Source organism: Schistocerca cancellata, chromosome 4 (genome assembly GCF_023864275.1).
Source record: "Schistocerca cancellata isolate TAMUIC-IGC-003103 chromosome 4, iqSchCanc2.1, whole genome shotgun sequence".
NCBI classification, from domain to species: Eukaryota; Metazoa; Arthropoda; class Insecta; order Orthoptera; family Acrididae; genus Schistocerca; species Schistocerca cancellata.
In genome coordinates, this window is record NC_064629.1 from 20,732,580 (window position 1) to 20,751,190 (window position 18,611).

At 46.3% G+C, this 18,611-nt stretch overlaps 1 protein-coding gene across 1 annotated transcript in view; it reads left to right on the forward strand.

Annotated features, from left to right (window-relative positions):
* The window catches only part of LOC126183315 (uncharacterized transmembrane protein DDB_G0289901), a 55,675-nt gene extending 37,793 nt beyond the window's left edge, over positions 1–17,882 (forward strand). Inside the window, exon 3 of the mRNA XM_049925165.1 lies at positions 17,705–17,882. Coding sequence (XP_049781122.1) covers positions 17,705–17,882 — 178 coding nt within the window. The remainder of the gene's footprint in view (positions 1–17,704) is intronic.
* The last annotated feature ends 729 nt before the right edge of the window (positions 17,883–18,611 follow it).

The following is an 18,611-nucleotide window of genomic DNA, read 5'->3' on the forward strand; positions in this document are numbered from 1 at the left end:
AATTGAGCCACTGGGAGACAATTTCACCAAACGTCTCGCTATTGTGTGACAGTCCTGAAACTGTGAAGCACAAGTTCTGCAAAATTTCTTGTCACACTCTTTCCACCAGTGCCGGTGTGGCTGTGGCTGGCCAACAACTATGGTCTCCACCGTGAATGTTAGTTCATCCTCCAGTGAAATTCCCACACCACCGTCAGACCATACTGCTGCTCATAATGTCCATACACGTGGCACAGTCTGTGACAGATCTTTGTACAGTTATCCAATTTTTGCACACTCAGAAGTAGGTTCGGGCGAACATCACAGCTGGTTTGAGGCAATATTGAGTAGCTGTTTTATCCTAGGGCTGTGCAGTAACCACTGCTGTCAGAAGACTGAAAATGCACTGTATTATTCCCCCATACCTCGTCTACTCCTGTGCATGTGCGTGTGCATTCCTATCTGATTATTTGTGCCATGTCCGGACATAAACTGAACGTACTTTCTGGATGCACCTTGTATGCTGTTAATTCTTATAATATTCAACTCGAGTAGATGTAGTTCTGTCATTATTAATCACTTTCACCTCTAACTGAGTATTACCTGGCACATTATGATAATCTTAGCTGTTCTCTGCAGGTAACAGTGAAAAGTCATCATAACCTCGCTTAATGATATGCAATCAGGCAGCATAGAAGTTATCTATCACCATTCCTTATGACTTTATTAACTCAATGCAACTAGTTACATTGTATTATGTGATGTAATACATCAGTTAACTACCAGTTATGAAAGAAAGAAGGAATGAACAGGAAAAGAATACCCAGTGGAAATAGAATGCTGTTCGGCCTACTTGATAAGATGAAAGGATTAAGCTTTCTTCACCTTCTTTCCTTCCATTCTGTGTATCCTCCATTTTCTAATGGTTTTGGCAACAGCAGATGCTAATCATGGGGAATGACAGGCTGCTAATGGGATTAGGTAGCTTTGGGCTCGCAGATAACCATACAGTTAGAGACACAGGTAAGTGATGGTTTGTGGCTTTTTTCCAAAACCTAGATGTGGATGTTGTGTTTGCTTTTGGTTCAGGATCAGACACACACTTTCAAGGTTTAAAGCTTCAGTCCACTCCCTAGCTCACAGATTGACAGATTCTCTTCTTCATGTGGTTATGGAGAGGCCACAACTGTTGATTGCTACTCCTGCAAACAGGAAAGCTTCAACTTTCATAAGGAGCATGCAAATTGTACTAAGGGGGGGGGGGGGGGGAGGGAGAGAGAGAGAGAGAGAGAGAGAGAGAGAGAGAGAGAGAGAGAGAGAGAGAGAGAGAGAGAGAGAGAGAGAGAGAGAGAGAGAGAGAGAGAGAGAGAGAGAGAGAAAGAACGGACAGGTTCTTGACATGAAACTCGTGTGCGCGCGCTCGCTCTCTCTCTCTCTCTCTCTCTCTCTCTCTCTCTCTCTCTCTCTCTCTCTCTCTCTCTCTCTCTCTCTAACGGAAAATTTGTTGTGTACAGTTGGGGTACTCTGTAGGTGCCAACCACTCTTACTAACCGCAAATCCTTGGAGAATACCCATAAACTACCTGTGAGTCACCTTACATGTAACATTCAAAAACATATATATCTAAAAATTTCTGTGTATATATCCACAGCTAAACTGTCAACTGAGCATTTTAATTGGATATCAGAAATCAACTTAAAAATAATATTTCAGCCACAGTGATGCTTAAAAGTGGGATAAGAATCCAACAGCAGCATGCATTACTCACAAAACTATCTGTAGGAAAACAATGCTTAAGTCAGTTTTTCTCGAGTCAAAATAGAATATAATTTTAACTTCAAAATTCCAAAACAACACAGCAAACATTCACCTGGATGTCTATGTGGCTGTGTGCTACTCTAATATTCTCATTGTGCACAATGTACCCAATGGAAATATAGTCAATATATTTTGGATAAATGGAAGCGTCTGTTGTAAATACTGAAAGGCTTTATTTTACAGATTGATTTTGGTCGCTATGTGACTATCTTCAGTGCAAGTTATTCAAGTATCTTAGGCCCGTATCACAATAGCATATTTTCTGTGAGGTGTAACTTTGAAGATATCAAGCTGTTATGATTACTTCCTAGGACTTTTACTGCATACAGTAACTTTGAAAAACTAAAGACACAGTACCATATGTCGGATCGGCAAATGCTGAGGTTACGAAACAGGCTCTTCTATGAATTTTAAGTTTTAACTTTTGGAGGATATGCAAGAGTGGATTACAAGCTTCTTGATCTGAGAGGAAGTCGTCTGACCTATAGAGTATCTCTGTACTTCACTCATCAAGGAAATGTGAAGATCAACTGGGGCAAAAAAGTGTAGTTGCAAGTTTTTGTACAGTGATAGGAGGGAATGCCATGAACAACATACTAAAAATCATGAGGGGGGGGGGGGGAGGGGTTTGAGTGTGAGGATGGCAGGGCATTTAAAACTAAGTTCTAACATTTTTCTTGACTAAGTCAAACTGCTGCTGGTACTGACACTGTCTCCTTGAACAAAATTGAACTAAAATTTCCTGGTTTTCACATGACAGGGGATGAGAAAATAGCAGAAAGGTGAAAATATTGCCCTAATGGTGTCAAATTTATGTTTAAATTTAAATTATTCAGGTTAAAACGAATATCAAATGTTCATAAATTGCTGAGTGCAGTACAACCATATTAAGGCATAAAGTGTGTCCTGGTAATGTAAAACCGCGCGTGTGTGTGTGTGTGTGTGTGTGTGTGTGTGTGTGTGTGTGTGTGTGTGTGTGTGTGTCTCACAAGAAGAACACAAACACAGTCAGGTACATAGTGTGGGAATCAACTATGAGGCATTTCACAAAGTTACACTGACTCTACCAGTGCACCTTATGAATCTTTAGCATCACAGTGCACAAACCTGTCTAGGGAATGTTTATTGCTCAAAAAAATGGGTTAATACTACACGGAAAGGCAGATACCTGTTCCTATTAACACTAACATAAGAACACACATGAATAGACTTTAAAAATGAATTTCTGCTCTAGCGCTGTAGAACATTGCCTTCCCTGGAAAAACACTAAGCTGCCATAATGGATGATTGTGTAAATATCTACACAACTTCCCCCATTACAAGAGGTGCTCAATTGGCAGTTCATATTCATCTCCCAGGATTTCCTAATCAGCTCTCTTACTTGAGAAGACAAAGCAACTTCACTGCACAGTTTTTTGAATGAGTATTTATTCTACATCTATATTTACATATGTACTATGCAAGCCACCATATGGTGTGTGGCAGTCATTTCCTTCTCTGTTCCACTCACAAATTGTGAAGAAAAATATGACCACCTGGATACCTGTGTATAGGCATTAGGACCATGAAGATACTAGAAAAAAGGGCTTAATGTCCATTGGTGGCATAGCATTTGAAGCTGGCTGCAGAGAGATTCTGATTCCCTAAATTTTCTCAGTACTGTTCCTTGGAAAGTATGGGAACTAAAATGGGGATCCCTGGAGAGAAGGGACAAAGCATCTCTGATAGATTTGTTACCACTATGTCCAAACAGCATGCAAGTATTACAGTCCACCTCTAAACTGCTTTGGTGTCTCTGTAATCTGACCTCCTACAAATCCCAAACATACAACCAGTACTTTGACACAGTAAAGTTGATTAAATATTTAGAGTGTAATGTTGCAAACAGCACACTAGTAAGAAAAACTACCTCATAACATTCAAATACAATATTAATCTGCATTAACTTATTTTTGTTACTTTATAGCCAGCTGACAATCACACCAGCTAGAAATTATGTCCAATTCATATTGTATTCTCCTACAGTCACTCAACTGATTATGCTGTGGGTATGGGAAAGTGTCATCACTAAGAGCATCAGATTGTGATATGACCATTATTATTTTCTATAAACATAAATGACATTTTGGATATGGTGAGCACCACTTCCCTGTGCCACACTTGGCTATAACATTGTCTCCAATGAACACTCATCATTGATGACAATTAACTGGGTTCTGTTATTTAAGAAGTCTTTGAGCCTCCCACATGTATGCAGTTGGCCATACAGAGTAGGTTTTCAGACTGTCAAATGCTTTTCAGAAATCTAGGAATACACTGTGCTCCTTTCTTTAACAAAGTCTGTCTGTCACCCCTTCATCCACTGTTCACAGGATATCTTGAGAAAAGGGGGCAAGCTTACTTTCACATGAGCGAAGCTTTATAATGCCATACTGATTTGTGGACAGAACATTTTCCATCTCTAATTAATTTGTGTTAATATTATTAAAAGGACACTTGTTACCATATAGTGGACATACAGAGTTGCAGATAGGCACAACAAAAAATCTGTTTCTTGTAGTGGAGATGATAGTTGTTACTAACCATGTGCCTATCTGCAACTCGGCCTTTTCATAATATTGTCATCATCCCATTGTAGACTTTCCATTGTTCAGAGAAATTTATTATATTCGACCTGAAAATATCTTTAAGAACTTTGTAACAAAGTGATGTTATGGATATTGACCTAATTTTGCAGCTCTGTTGTTCTACCCTTCTTATCTACAACAGTTGCTTGGGACTTTGGTCCCTTAGTAAGCTTGCATTGCTTGCAAATGTCTTGCCCACCATGATGTCATAGAGTACTTCTTGTAAAACCAAATAGGTTCTATCCAGTTCTGGTGACTTACTACCCATGACGACTTTGGATCGCATAGTGCTTCCATCGAAGATCAAAGCAGACTACAAAGTAAGTGTGTAATGAGAAACGTTGATGCAATCTTGGTGCTTACACCCAAAGGACTGCAGTGAAGCTCTGACCATATAGGTCAGTTTGTTTTCTTCATTCTTGAGACCGTCAAGCATCCAGGTGTAAACACCACCACATCAAGAAGTTAGTGTTGTATGAGCCTTGACATGAACAGGATATCCATGGAGGAATGAAGCTGTAAGCTGTTGTTGCGCTTGAAAATCACAGTTGGTCTCCAGAAACAATGTGTCATTACAAAAACAAGAGCAGGCTGACATGGAGCTGAATTAAATGCAGCAAAGACCTGGCCGCCGCCGCCTCCTACATCTACATTGTTACTCTGCCATGCATTTAAGTATGAATTGCAGAGGGTTCATTGAACCATTTTCATATTACTTCTCTACCATCCACACTCTAATGGTGCATGGGAAAAAAGAAACACTTATATCTTTCCGCTCAAGCGGAAAAGCCTAGAAAATTAAATTCCCACTATTCTTTATGTATGTTTAAATATTCAAAACAGTGGAAAATTCAGTTTCTTGTTGACAGTTGAAAAAGTGACACATATTTTCTATTACTTGATGAAATGGATTGATGCACTTTATTCCATTTTCAAACAAATTTGCATTAAAATTGAACACCATAGTCAAAATGTTGGCTGTTGGTTTTGACAAATCTGCAAGAAAAGAATTTAAGAGTGACTTAAATATCTTCAACCCTCTTTGAGATGTTTACGACAATGACCACCCTGATTGCCCAAGCACACCAATAACAGATGAGAGTGATTTTTCAGGACAATTTTCTTTACTTCTTTCGCAGAGAGGTTACTGATGCTTGGCATGAGCCAAAGGAGATGCCAAGATAAAAAAAAAGTTTTAGGCATGAAACCTGTAGCAGCTAAACAGCTTCAGAGAAAAACTTAATTTTGACCAAAAATGACATTGCATAGACATTGCTCAGTAACTGTTCAAGAGAGTCAGCAACAATCCAGAACTTCCAAAGCAGGGTATACTGGGTGATGAGGCAATTTTCAGTCTTGGCTCTTGAAACAAAGGCCCAGTTGTTCCAAAGGAAACAACTCTAAAAATTTGATCTCATGCTGCGTTATCCCATTTTAATCTAAGGAAAGAATGGGGGAAACATTCTCATGAGCTCCTTCTTCATGGTTGTACAGTCACTAAGGAATACTACGCAGAAGTTACACACCATTTTTGTGACAATCCACAGTAAATGACCAGAACTATGGCAAAACTACTCATGGAAATTTCATCGTGATAATGTTCCCACCCACACCTCAGTGCCTGTTCACAATCTTTTGGCAAGAAAAAACAAAACTTAAGTTGCCTCAACCACCGTATTTTGCAGACATAGCCCCTACAATGTTATTCTATTCCTGAGGCTTAGAAGAAACGTGTAAGGATGTTGTTTTGCCACTTTATTCAACCTTCAAACTCCTTATGGAATTAACTATATGTTGTTCAGCTCCTTCAGCAATTCTGTTTCTACCTCTAAGTGCTGGTACAAGTGTATTATATCTGAGGGCAATTACTTTGAAGGGGACAAATTTGAAATTGACAAAAAAATAAATATTCTGTAATAAAAACAAGAATTCCCATTACTTCAACATCTTGGATGTTGTACAATCATGTTTCTACATTCTGCAGCTAAGTGCTGTGAAGAAGTAAGCCCCACCCCAGAAGCAGAGTACAGCAGTTTGTATGTTATAAACAGTGAAACAGACCTTGTGAAGTATGCCAATATCAGCTCTCAAATGCAATACCCATGCATTGTGTGCTGCCCTTATCACCTGAGCTCTTTCCATCCCAGCTTCACTGTTTCTTGCCATGTAGTCACGTTGTCCCTAGCCAGAGAACAGCTTCTCAGCATCCTGGTTGACAAAGTTTCACTTCTGCATGTACACATTATGCTATATAATTGGGGGAGGGGGGGGGGGCGCGTGTGTGTGTGTGTGTGTGTGTGTGTGTGTGTGTGTGTGTGTGTGTGTTTTTTTTGTTGGGTTTAAGGGCGCTCAACTGCTGAGGTCATTAGCGCCCAGTCACTGTTGTTAGAGCACATGGAATCTGGTAAAACTCAAGCGGATGGAGGGGACACCAGAAGGACCCGACAAAGATGCAGACAAAATAAGTAAAAAGATTAAATGTCTTTGGACAAGCCAGTTAAAGTTATAAAACGCAGAATACGAGCAGCTGCTCGAGCGTCATCAGCTAAAACATCCGGTAAAGTAGATGGCAGGGACAGGACAACACGAAATTGACTAAAACAGGGACACGACAATAAAACATGGCGCACTGTTAATGCCTGACCACAAGGGCACTGCGGGGCTGGGTCACCGGAGAGCAGGTAGCGGTGGCTAAACCGGCAATGCCCAATCCGCAACCTGGTCAGAAGGACCTCCTCGCGCCGAGATGGTCGGGAGGATGTTGTCCAAGCAGTTGGTAGCGGTTTTACTGCCCGGAGCTTGTTTCCTTGGAGGGATGACCAAGCATCCCACCACAACGACACAAGCCTCTTACAGACATCCCCACGAACGTCGGATGACGGGACACAATGGGAGGCTGGCCGAGGCAGGAGGACTGCAGCCTTGGCTGCAGCATCCGCAGCCTCATTCCCAGGCACTCCCACATGTCCGGGAACCCACAGAAAGCTGACAGAACCACCGTTATCAGCGAAAGAATGGAGGGACTGCTGTATCCGTTGAATCAAGGGATGGACCAGATAGGGAGCTCCAAGGCTCTGAAGAGCACTGAGTGAGTCAGAGCAGAGTACATATGATGAATGGTGGTGGCGGCGGGCATACTGAACGGCCTGATGGAGAGCAAAAAGCTCAGCCGTAAAGCTGGAACATTGGTCGAGGAGCCGGTATTTAAATGTGGCGGCCCCGACGACAAAGGCACAACCGACACCATCGTCAGTTTTGGAGCCATCGGTGTAAATAAAGGTGTGACCGGCAAGTCGAGCATGAAGTTCGGCAAACCATGAGCAATACATTGCAGCCAGAGTACCATCCTTCGGGAGTGAGTTGAGGTCGAGATAAATATGAACCGGAGCCTGGAGCCAAGGTGGTGTCGGGCTCTCACCCTCTCTGAAGGTGTAGGGAGGGCAAAATCCAATTGTCGAAGCAGGCGACGGAAGCAGACTCCGGGGGGCAGCAGGGCAGACACATACAACCCGTAAAGAAGGTCGAGAGAATCGGCGAAGAAGGACTTGTAAGAGGGGTGGTCGGGCATAGACGACAGCCGGCAGGCATACCGACACAGCAGTACGTCGCGCCGGTAGGTCAACGGTAACTCGGCAGCTTCAGCATAAAGACTCTCGACAGGACTAGTGTAGAAGGCTCCGGTCGCAAGACGTATCCCCCGATGGTGGATGGAGTTGAGCCGGCGTAAGAGGGACGGCCGAGCGGACGAGTAGACGAAGCTCCCATAATCCAGCTTCGATCGGACTATGGACCGATACAAGCGAAGCAGGACAGTGCGATCTGCTCCCCAAGATGAACCGCTAAGAACTCTGAGGACATTAAGGGAACGTGTACAACGGGCTGCCAAATAAGAGACATGTGGAGACCAACACAGTTTCCTGTCCAACGTGAGCCCTAGAAACTTAGTTGTGTCCACGAATGGGAGAACAACGGGACCGAGATGTAAGGATGGCGGAAGGAACGCTTTATATCGCCAAAAGTTGATACAAACCGTCTTTTCTTCAGAGAACCGGAAGCCATTTGCCACGCTCCATGAGTAGAGGCTGTCTAGACAACGCTGAAGGCAGCGCTCCAGGAGGCATGTTCTCTGGGCACTGCAGTAGATCGCGAAGTCATCGACAAAGAGAGAGCCTGAGACATTAGGTGGAATGCAATCCATAATTGGATTGATCGCGATGGCAAAAAGGGCTACGCTCAAGACAGAGCCCTGAGGCACTCCGTTCTCCTGGAGGAAGACGTCGGACAATACGGAGCCCGCACGTGCCCTAAACTTTCGATCCGTTAAAAAGGAATCAATAAAAAGGGGCAGGCGACCGCGTAGGCCCCACCTGTGCATAGTGCGGAGGATACCTCCTCTCCAACAGGTGTCATAAGCCTTCTCCAAGTCGAAGAACATGGCTACCGTTTGGCGCCTTCGCAAAAAGTTGTTCATGATGAATGTCGACAACGTCACGAGGTGGTCAACAGCGGAGCGGCGGCGACGAAAGCCGCATTGGACATTAGTAAGTAGCCGTCGAGATTCAAGAATCCAGACTAACCGAGCATTAACCATGCGCTCCATCACCTTACAGACACAGCTTGTAAGAGAAATGGGGCGGTAACTAGAAGGAAGGTGTCTATCCTTCCCGGGTTTGGGTATAGGAACAACAACGGCGTCACGCCAACGCATGGGGACTTGACCTTCGGTCCAGACACGATTGTAGGTACGGAGAAGGAAGCTTTTGCCCGCCGGAGAAAGGTGTGCCAGCATCTGAACGTGAATGTCATCCGGCCCCGGAGTAGAGGACCGGGACAGTGCAAGCGCACGTTCGAGTTCCCGCATAGTAAAGGGGGCATTATAGGTTTCCAGATTCAGCGAGTGGAAGGAAGGTCGCCGAGCCTCTTCTGCCTCTTTCCTGGGAAGGAAGGCAGGATGGTAATGGGCGGAGCTTGAAACCTCCTCGAAAAAGCGGCCAAAGGCGTTGGAGATAGCCACCGGATCAACAAGGACCGCATTACCTGAGGTCAGGCCAGGTACCGAGGAGTGGGCTTTAATGCCCGACAGCCGGCGCAGGCTACCCCAAACGACGGAAGAGGGAGTAAAACTGTTAAAGGAGCTGGTGAAAGAGGCCCAACAAGCTTTTTTGCTGTCTTTGATGACTCTACGGCATTGCACTCTGAGTCGTTTGTATTCAATACAATTCGCCAACGTAGGATGACGGCGAAAGGTGCGTAAAGCACGTCGTCGAGCACGGATAGCGTCCCTACAAGCCTCGTTCCACCAGGGGACGGAAACGCGACGTGAAGAAGTAGTACGAGGAATGGAACGTTCGGCAGCATGGATGGTAACAGCCGTGAGGTATTCGACCTGACTGTCACAACTGGGAAAATCGTGGTCCGGAAAGGTCGCCAGGGATGAGTAAAGTCCCCAGTCAGCTTTCAGTATGTTCCAGCTCGAAGGACGTGGGGATGGGGTGTGGTGCAGGAGACGAACGACACAGGGGAAGTGGTCGCTCAAATAGGTGTCAGAAAGGACACACCACTCGAACCGACGGGCAAGAGTGGTAGAACATATCGAGAGGTCCAAGTGGGAGTAGGTATGAGTGGAGTCCGAGAGGAAAGTCGGGGCGCCGGTATTGAGGCACACAAGATTGAGATGGTTGAAGACATCTGCCAAGAGTGAGCCTCTTGGACAGGATGCAGGAGAGCCCCAAAGGGGATGATGGGCATTGAAGTCGCCAAACAATAAAAACGGCGGGGGAAGCTGAACGATCAGGTGCATCATGTCAGCCCGACTAACAGCAGACGACGGTAGAGTGTAGATGGTACAAACTGAAAAAGTAAAAGCAGAAAGAGTAATGCGGACAGCTATTGCTTGGAGTGGGGTGGTCAATGGGATGGGATGGTAATAGACGACGTCCCGAATGAGCAACATGACCCCACCATGAGCTGGGACACCGTCCACAGGGGTGAGGTCATACCGCTCCGAGGTATAGTGGGTAAAGGCCATACGGTCAGTCGGGCGCAACTTGGTTTCCTGGAGTCCAAGGACGAGCGGACAGTGCAGGCGGAGGAGCAGTTGTAATTCCTCCCGATGAGATCGAATACCTCTTATGTTCCAATGAAACAACGCCATCGCTAGTCAAAAAGTTGGGGGAACGAGACGGGGGAAGAGCTGGTCACCTCGACGGCCGCGGAGGGCCAGGTTGCGAGGGAACAACGCTACAACCGACGGGAGGCGGATCCGGTTCCATCGACTGGTCGCCAGCTGCGGCCGCTGTCCCTGGTTGTGTAGGAGGGGCAGCATCATTTGCCGACGAAAGGCCAGCTGAGCGCCTGGCAGCAGAGCGTCCCGGCGAAACTGAGGACGGCCGGGAGCGGCGACTCACGGATGGAGCGTCAGTCAAAACGCGCCGGGGTGGAGAGGGGGATAGAGACTTCTTCTTGGAAGGCCGAGGAGGCACAGGGATGGTGGGCTGGACCCGAAGAAGGTCCTCACACGCGGGGTCCGTTTTGGAACGCCGGACCTCGGAAGCCGGGGTCCGGAACGTTTCCCCGATGGACGCCTGAGAAGAGGATCGCTTCTCAGGTGGCGTGTGGGGAGGAGGAGGAAGGGTGGCCCCTGGGGCAGAAGGGGTGGGGGCCACCAGGGAGGAGGATTTGGAAGGGAGGGATTTGGGAGGCGGAGGCAGAGCCCCCTGATGGGCGGAGGAGGTGGAGGGGGGACAGGAGAGGGGTGAGGATACCACGGATGGAGTGGACACAACTGAGGCAAACGAAGTGGTCAATGGCACGGGATGGAGGCGGTCGTACTTCTTCCTGGCCTCAGAATAAGACAGCCGATCCAAAGTTTTGATTTCTTGTATCTTCTTCTCCTTCTGATATGCGGGGCAGTCTGAGGATCTAGGCGAGTGGACGCCAGGACAATTAACGCACCGAGGTGGTGGGGTGCATATATGTTCCTCACGAAGAGGACATCCACAATCGCCACAGAGGGGCTCAGCCTCACACCGTGACGACATGTGCCCAAAGCGCAAACACCTAAAACAGCGCATAGGAGGCGGAACGTAGGGTCGCACGTCACACCGGTAGCACATTACCTTTACCTTCTCCGGGAGAACGTCCCCCTCGAAGGCGAGGATAAAGGCCCCAGTGTCGATGCGACAGTCTTTGGGGCCGCGCTGGACTCGCCGGTCCAAATGCACGCCTCGGCGCTCCAGGTTGGCCCTGAGCTCCTCATCAGATTGTAGCAGGAGGTCACGATGAAAAATAACCCCCTGCGTCCTATTGAGTGCCAGATGTGGGACAATGGAGACTGGGATGTCCCCTAGGCGGTCGCACGCCTGGAGCGCTGCCGACTGTGTGGCGGACGTGGTCTTGATAGGAACGGACCCTGAACGCATCTTGCTGAGAGCCTCGATTTCCCCGAAGATGTCCTCAATGTGCTGAACAAAGAACATGGGCTTGGAGGTGGCGAATGTCCCCCCATCGGTTCGAGAACAGACCAAATAGCGGGGGAAGTACTTCGCTCCAAGCCGGCGGGCCTGTCCCTCCTCCCATGGAGTGGCCAAGGGGGAAGGGGCAGGAGAACCAGAACTAGAAACGGTATCTTTTCTTTTGAAAGACTCGGCCGCAGACCGACCCGATACGTGGTGACGTTTCATCTGCGAAACGTCCGCCCCGATACCACCCACTCCGACCAGGGGCTCTCCCCACGGGCGCCACCCAGCCGCAGCAAGGGCCACCTGGCAGGATGACCATTGCCGGGAGTCCTGATGCCCCAAGGAGACGGGCATCTACTCCTTGGCCGACGTGGGGAGGGTGCAGCTCAGGTATCGGCAGTACGATCCCTGTGTTGTCAGGGGGCTACAACCTAGAGGGTACATGACGACCCCACCACAATGGGCTGGCTACCGTGCTGGATTTCTGGTGCCATGGAAAGTCCATCATGATCACTGGTGCAGATGGAGACGCACTATGGGCGTAACTGGGACAACCCAAAAGGCGTTTAGGCCCAATTTGAGTAATAGTGGGTATGGTTACAACGCCGGTGCAATGCTGAGTGCCAAGGTCTGAGTGCACTTAGGACCAGTGGTACACCACATAAGGTGTCCTTCCCCAAAAGGCTCGTACTTCTGTAGAAATTTAGAAAAATGGAGGTCAAACCCCAAGGGGGACCATCACATGGAAGGCCGAAACGGTTGAAACTCCTTTTAGTCGCCTCGTACGACAGGCAGGAATACCTCGGGCCTATTCTTACCCCGGACCCGCAGGAGGGGGGGGGGGAGGGGGGGGGGGTACGTACGTGTCCTACCTCTCTACCCGGGGTGGGGAATTATGCGTTACCCCATCACCGGCTACGCATGGAAATATGTGGGTCAGCCTTCAGACATGCACAGGGAGGAAAAAAAGAGAAAGGGAAAACAAAGAAAGGGAGAGGAAATAAGAGGTCTCAAACGCCACAGGGGAGAAAGGGTAAAGAAAAGAGGTAAGGAAAATAGGTAAGGAAAGGAGAAGAACAAAGGAAGGACGAAGACTTGCAAGCAAGGAAAGCGAAGAAAGTGTTACATTTTCGAGCATCTGTCTCCGGATGTAGGCACAAAACATACTCAAACACACTCCCAGAGGGGGAGAAAGGGAAGTAAAGAGGCAGTGGTGAGGGGGGGGGGCCGAAGATGTGGGATGAGGAAGGTATGCAGCCCGGAAAGGAAGGTATGCAGCCCAGAAAGGAAGGAGGGCCACATTAGCTCGGGGTCCCGTGCACGCTACGCATGTATCCACGAAAGAGTTGTGGACCTCCTGGGGGGCCCCTCTATTCATGTCCCCCACCTTCCTTGTGTTCGGCTATCTGTTGATGCACCCACTAGTCTATCCATCCTCTGCTCTTCTCCTTTTCCACTCCCTTTCATTCCATATCCTCCCCCACCACCATTTAGCCCCTGTATGCTCTGAATAAAAGCAACAGGAAGGGTGACAAGTAGTGGCATACAGATATGGCAAGCGAGGAGCGCTGTCTGACAATGTGACTCACTGCTCCAGCCACAACACAACAGAGACATTCACATAAGCAAGCACACATTACTGCTAAGTGTTTGCTTTCAGCCAAAGCCTCCGTCAGGAAACGTAACACACTTCATTGTGATTGTTAATTGCTCACCATATAGATGACACATTGTCTGCAACTCACACTGCCAACAGCCTTGCCACAGAGGTAACACCAGTTCCCATCAGATCATCGAAGTTTAGTGCTGTCGGGCTGGGCTAGCACTTTGGTGGGTGACCATCCGGTCTGCCGAGCACTGTTTGCCTCACAAGGGCTGAGTGGACGCCGCTTGCAAACTGAGGAGCTACTTGACTGGAAGTAGTGGCTCTGGTCTTGTAAACTGACATACATACATACAGCCAGGAGAGCGGTGTGCTGACCACATGCCCCTCCATATCCAAATCCAAATCCAGTGACACCTCTGGGCTAAGGATGATACGGCGGCCAGTCAGTACCATTGGGCCTTCATGGCCTGTTCGTGCAGAGTTAAATATTTACCCCCAAAAGCACAAAATTCGAAACTCACAGCAGTGGTAGCTCTCTCTCTGTACTTAGTTACATCAACTGTACTCTTTAAGAAATATGAGGAAGGAGAGAAATGAGTAATACAATTAAAAATTGGAGTGGGCAAGAAGAGTTGGATAGAAAAAGTGGGGAAAGGCTTGAGATGATGTAAAAGGGGAGGTATAAATGGAGGCAAAGATCGTAAGGCTGTTGGGATGCAGAGATGTGTGGGAGGACAAGTCATCATCTTTGGATCCTCCCACTAGATGGTGGTTTTTATGGACTCCAAACAACCCATGTGTTATAGCAGGCACTGAGGCCCATTGAGTATACAGACTTTCCTACCTGATGGCTTTCCCTGGGCACTGGAGCTGGAAAATTACCCTCCAACACATCCCTACGTACTTCTATTTTACAAGACTTAACCTCTGTTAAGATATTTGTGCCATAATTCTTTCATCATCATCCTTTCACTGTGTTTCACACGTTTCGTTTTTATTATGTCTCATTATTTTCTTTATTACTTTTCTGCCATTGTTGTTCTCCATCCTCACCCTGTGTGTGTCTGGTACATAGATAGTGCATTTTTTCATTAATAAAAATGCTGCTATTGTGTACTTTGGACAACATACATTTTCCTACCCTCTTCATCTTTGTATCTCCTCATCCTCACAAGAATTGATCCTCATTGCAGTGATACATGCTGGGAAAGGTAGGATGTGTGTATCAGTTTCCTCACTGAGGAAAGATATTTCTGTTTTAGCTTCCCGAACTGTTACATATGTCTGTCAGCAATACTAGTACCACCACTACTTAATGTAGTTGCTGGCCAATTTTTTCCTCATTTTTGTAATAGTCTTGCATGTGCTTTGCTTTCAGTGAAATATACTATGTAGGTAAAGGGCAGTTATGCTGATGGGAGGTTAAATTTAGAAGAGTATGAGGGTGAGACAATATGCTGATGAGCAGGTTTCCTAACTAGTGCCCACCACAATGTTGGATGTCACCTGATGGCATTACAGGCACATGAGACACTAACAAAGGTATGTAAGTGAGGAGCAGACACATATGTGGGATCACCGTAGTGAAGATATGGGTTGCAAATGGGAAAATTCATTAAGATAAATGACTTTCACAGGGGTCAGTATTCAGATGTATCACTTTAGATGTGCTGCTATTTCCAAGTTAATAATTAATTTTGGTATTTGAATTTTCAGTCCATTGAGGATACAATAAGAGTAGTTTAAACAGTGACTTTTTCATTAAGTACATGCCTCGAGATTACCATGTGACATGTGACTCACTACAACATTGGCTGTCTGGCACACAGTATGATCTGGTCACTATTTGGTCAGAGCTGGACTCCCTGCAGCAGGAGGCTGAGACTATCAGAGCTGAGCACCCCCAAGAAAAATAGCTACTCCTACAAGAGTTCGATCTGGTCAGTCCTCTCCCACATGAGCTAACAGATGGTGAGTAGCTGCAGCAATCTATGTTGTGTAATGATCACTGTCCAGTATGACACTGAATTTTGCCTGGTGTTGCTGGCACATAATATGGTGAGGGAAGTATACAAGGAGTGCAGAGACGAATGGGGAATCATTCTGGTGGTGATAGGGGTTGCAAATGAGGAAAGTGTCTGGGGAATGTGACTTTGAAACAGGGCAGTTTATTGTGGCTGGCCCTTGGGACAAATTCTTAGAAAGTAGTTAAGCTCATGTGCTGTATGTGTGCTGCAGTTTTGAGTGTGTGTGGAAAGTGCTACCAACTCGAGGTCTCACAGTCCTTCAACCTAAGTGTCACATGTCCTTGCATCTTCCTAAAATGTGGAGGTCAGATACTTTCCCACTGTGGAGAGAATAAGAGGTGGCAATATGTAGCAGATCTGATGACAGTTTTCAAGAGCACTTAATTTGACATACATACTCAAGAGTGGCGATTTGTAGCAGACCACCTCTAAAAGCTCCTCTGTCATCCTGATGACATTTGATCTCGTACCCATTGCATATTGTAATGCAGATATGGGACTGAATTGATGAAAACTTGTTGCCTAATCACATAACACATATGTTACTCGTCACACTAGATCGACTGCCGTGTGCACGTGTCATTTGGGAGAGGTGGTGCTTTGGAGGGAGGGAGGGAGGGAGGGAGGGAGGGAGGGAGGGAGGGAGGGAGGGGGGGGGGGGAACAAAAAGTGTTATGTATGCAGGCTAGTGTCACCAAGATTGTGGTACTAGGAATGTTTGGTCTCTCAACATGGTCAAAAATCCTGCTAACAGACTCCTGCTGCAGTGAGAAATTGTGGAGTGAGATAATGAACTGACACCGAAGTCATGCCAATAAATTTGGCTGATATAAAACTGATGCAAAATCTCTATAATACTTTTGGGCAACACCTATGCAGCCATTAAAGAGGAACTCTTAATTTATGAAATTCTGTTACCTGTATGTATACTTCTGATGAAACATTCAATTAGAAACATACGGAGTGCTAGACAAATTGAGGCTGTGCTCAATCCCTGCTGCGTTACATGGGGCTGCAGATGTTATTAAGATGGTGGTCGTTATGTCCTACAATGAGGATGGCTTTATAGTAACTATACCAACAAAAAGTCACTAGTGGGAGAGAAGCTTTCAGCAGCTTCTTTCAAAAATATTTCACATAAGGTTATGGATGAGATGCAACAATAGCGGCTTTATAGTGACTATACCAGTATGAGACACCAGAGTGAGAGATGGTTTCTGCAACTTCTATCAGAAATATTTCAGCTACATGATCTTGCGGACAGCATGAAACACATCCTCAGGTTTTTTAATTGCATTTGGCAGGACGGTGTATTCCTCTCTCAATGATGGAAAGGTATTATCCCTGTTCCGAAACGAGGAAAGGACCCATATATTTTCAGGGAAAGACTACGTACCGGCCAATCTCCTTGATGAATGGGCTGTGTAAGCTATTTGAATGGATGGTCAGTCACGGTCATTGTTGGTACCTTGAAGCCAGAGAGAATATATTGATTCCAAAGTGGCTTTCAGGCTTTCCGGTCTACCACAGATCACCTGATTCATTTGGAATCTGCAGTGCGCATTGCTTTTGTGCATTGCCATCATTAGATTGTGGTTTCCAGGGCAAAGACCATAGCACTCGTGCAGTGAAAGTAGTATGACATGCACAAAGCATGATACCATTTGGTGACATCACAGTTTACCCACTTTTATCCAGAATTTCCTCTCCAATTTCTTTCAGGTCAGTATAGGTTTGACTCTTGACAACCAAGATGTGCAAAAAACTTTAGTTCCTCAGGGATTGGTTCGGAGTGTAATGATGTTTGCTATTGCTTGAATTGAATTGTAAATGATGTAAGCCCCACAGTCTTTGTCCATGTACATTGATGCACAGGCCCAATACAGACCAAGATTGCATCACTGTGCACCAGTGAGAGCCAACTTCAGAGGGATGTCTGAGGAGCCAATGACTGGGCCCTCAATCATTGCATAGCTCATGATTTTGCAGCAATAAATTGATAGCTTTTTTGTCAATCCAGACAGTTGAAGTAACAGGTCACCAAGATAAATTTATGGGTGCAGGTGCAGTCATTTAAGCTTTCTAGTTCTTAGGTATTTTATCTGACCACAAGCTAACTTGGCTCCCAAAGGTCCACTGGCTCAAGGAAACTTTTACAAAGAAGCTGAATGCTTTCTGTTTTCTCAGTCACTCTCTGCTGTCCGTGGCCCACAGAGATATTACACAGTTCTTCAAAGTGCTGATTTTATCCCACTCTGACTACAAATGTGTTGCCTACGGGTCAGCAGCACCACCTGTACTGAGCTCGCTGGACCCCGTTCACCACCCAGGCGTGTGTTCACAAGGCTCATACAGAAGGCCCTGATAGCCAACTAGCCTTCTAGCTGAAGCTCACGTTCCACCGCTGTAGGTTAGATGACAACAGGGTGGGTAGGCATCCGACAGATTGTTACTGCATAATTTGCCAAAAACTATGTCGCTCAACTCTGGACAGCTAGTTGTGGAACAGACTGTTTTTGCATTACCCAACTCAATATTCTAATGAAGGACCTCCAAGAGCATCCGTTTGTGCCCCTAGAGCTTCCTCTCGACACACCTGTGGCCGATACTGACTCTGTCCTGTGAAAGAAACAGGCATCTGAGAAGGGTCGGATCAGCATCCTACTTGGGGTCACAAGAGGTCCATCCATATGGGTCTTTCACGATTATTCTAATTCAGTACGGATACACACAGATGGCTCAAAAGTACACGACAGTCTCTTACGCTTTTTCATGTGCGAGGGGACACGAGAAGCACTGTGTGTTTGTGTTGTCATTCATGAAATTGGTGATATTGGACTGTGTAATGACTGGGTACTTGTATGGAACTGCAGGAGATCAACTTTATGTCTAGATACCAAACACAGACCTGAAGATTACAACTTCAACACAATATTTTGAGTCTCTGGGAACTGTAATTGCTCTCAACTTGTTTAGAGTCATAGCAGTTTCGTCCACCCTTCCAGGCCTCCCAGAAAAGTGCCATTGTGTTGTGGACAAGTCTCATGTGGCCAGTGCAGTCGGCACAAGTTCATTTTGGATTAGGAGGATCCTC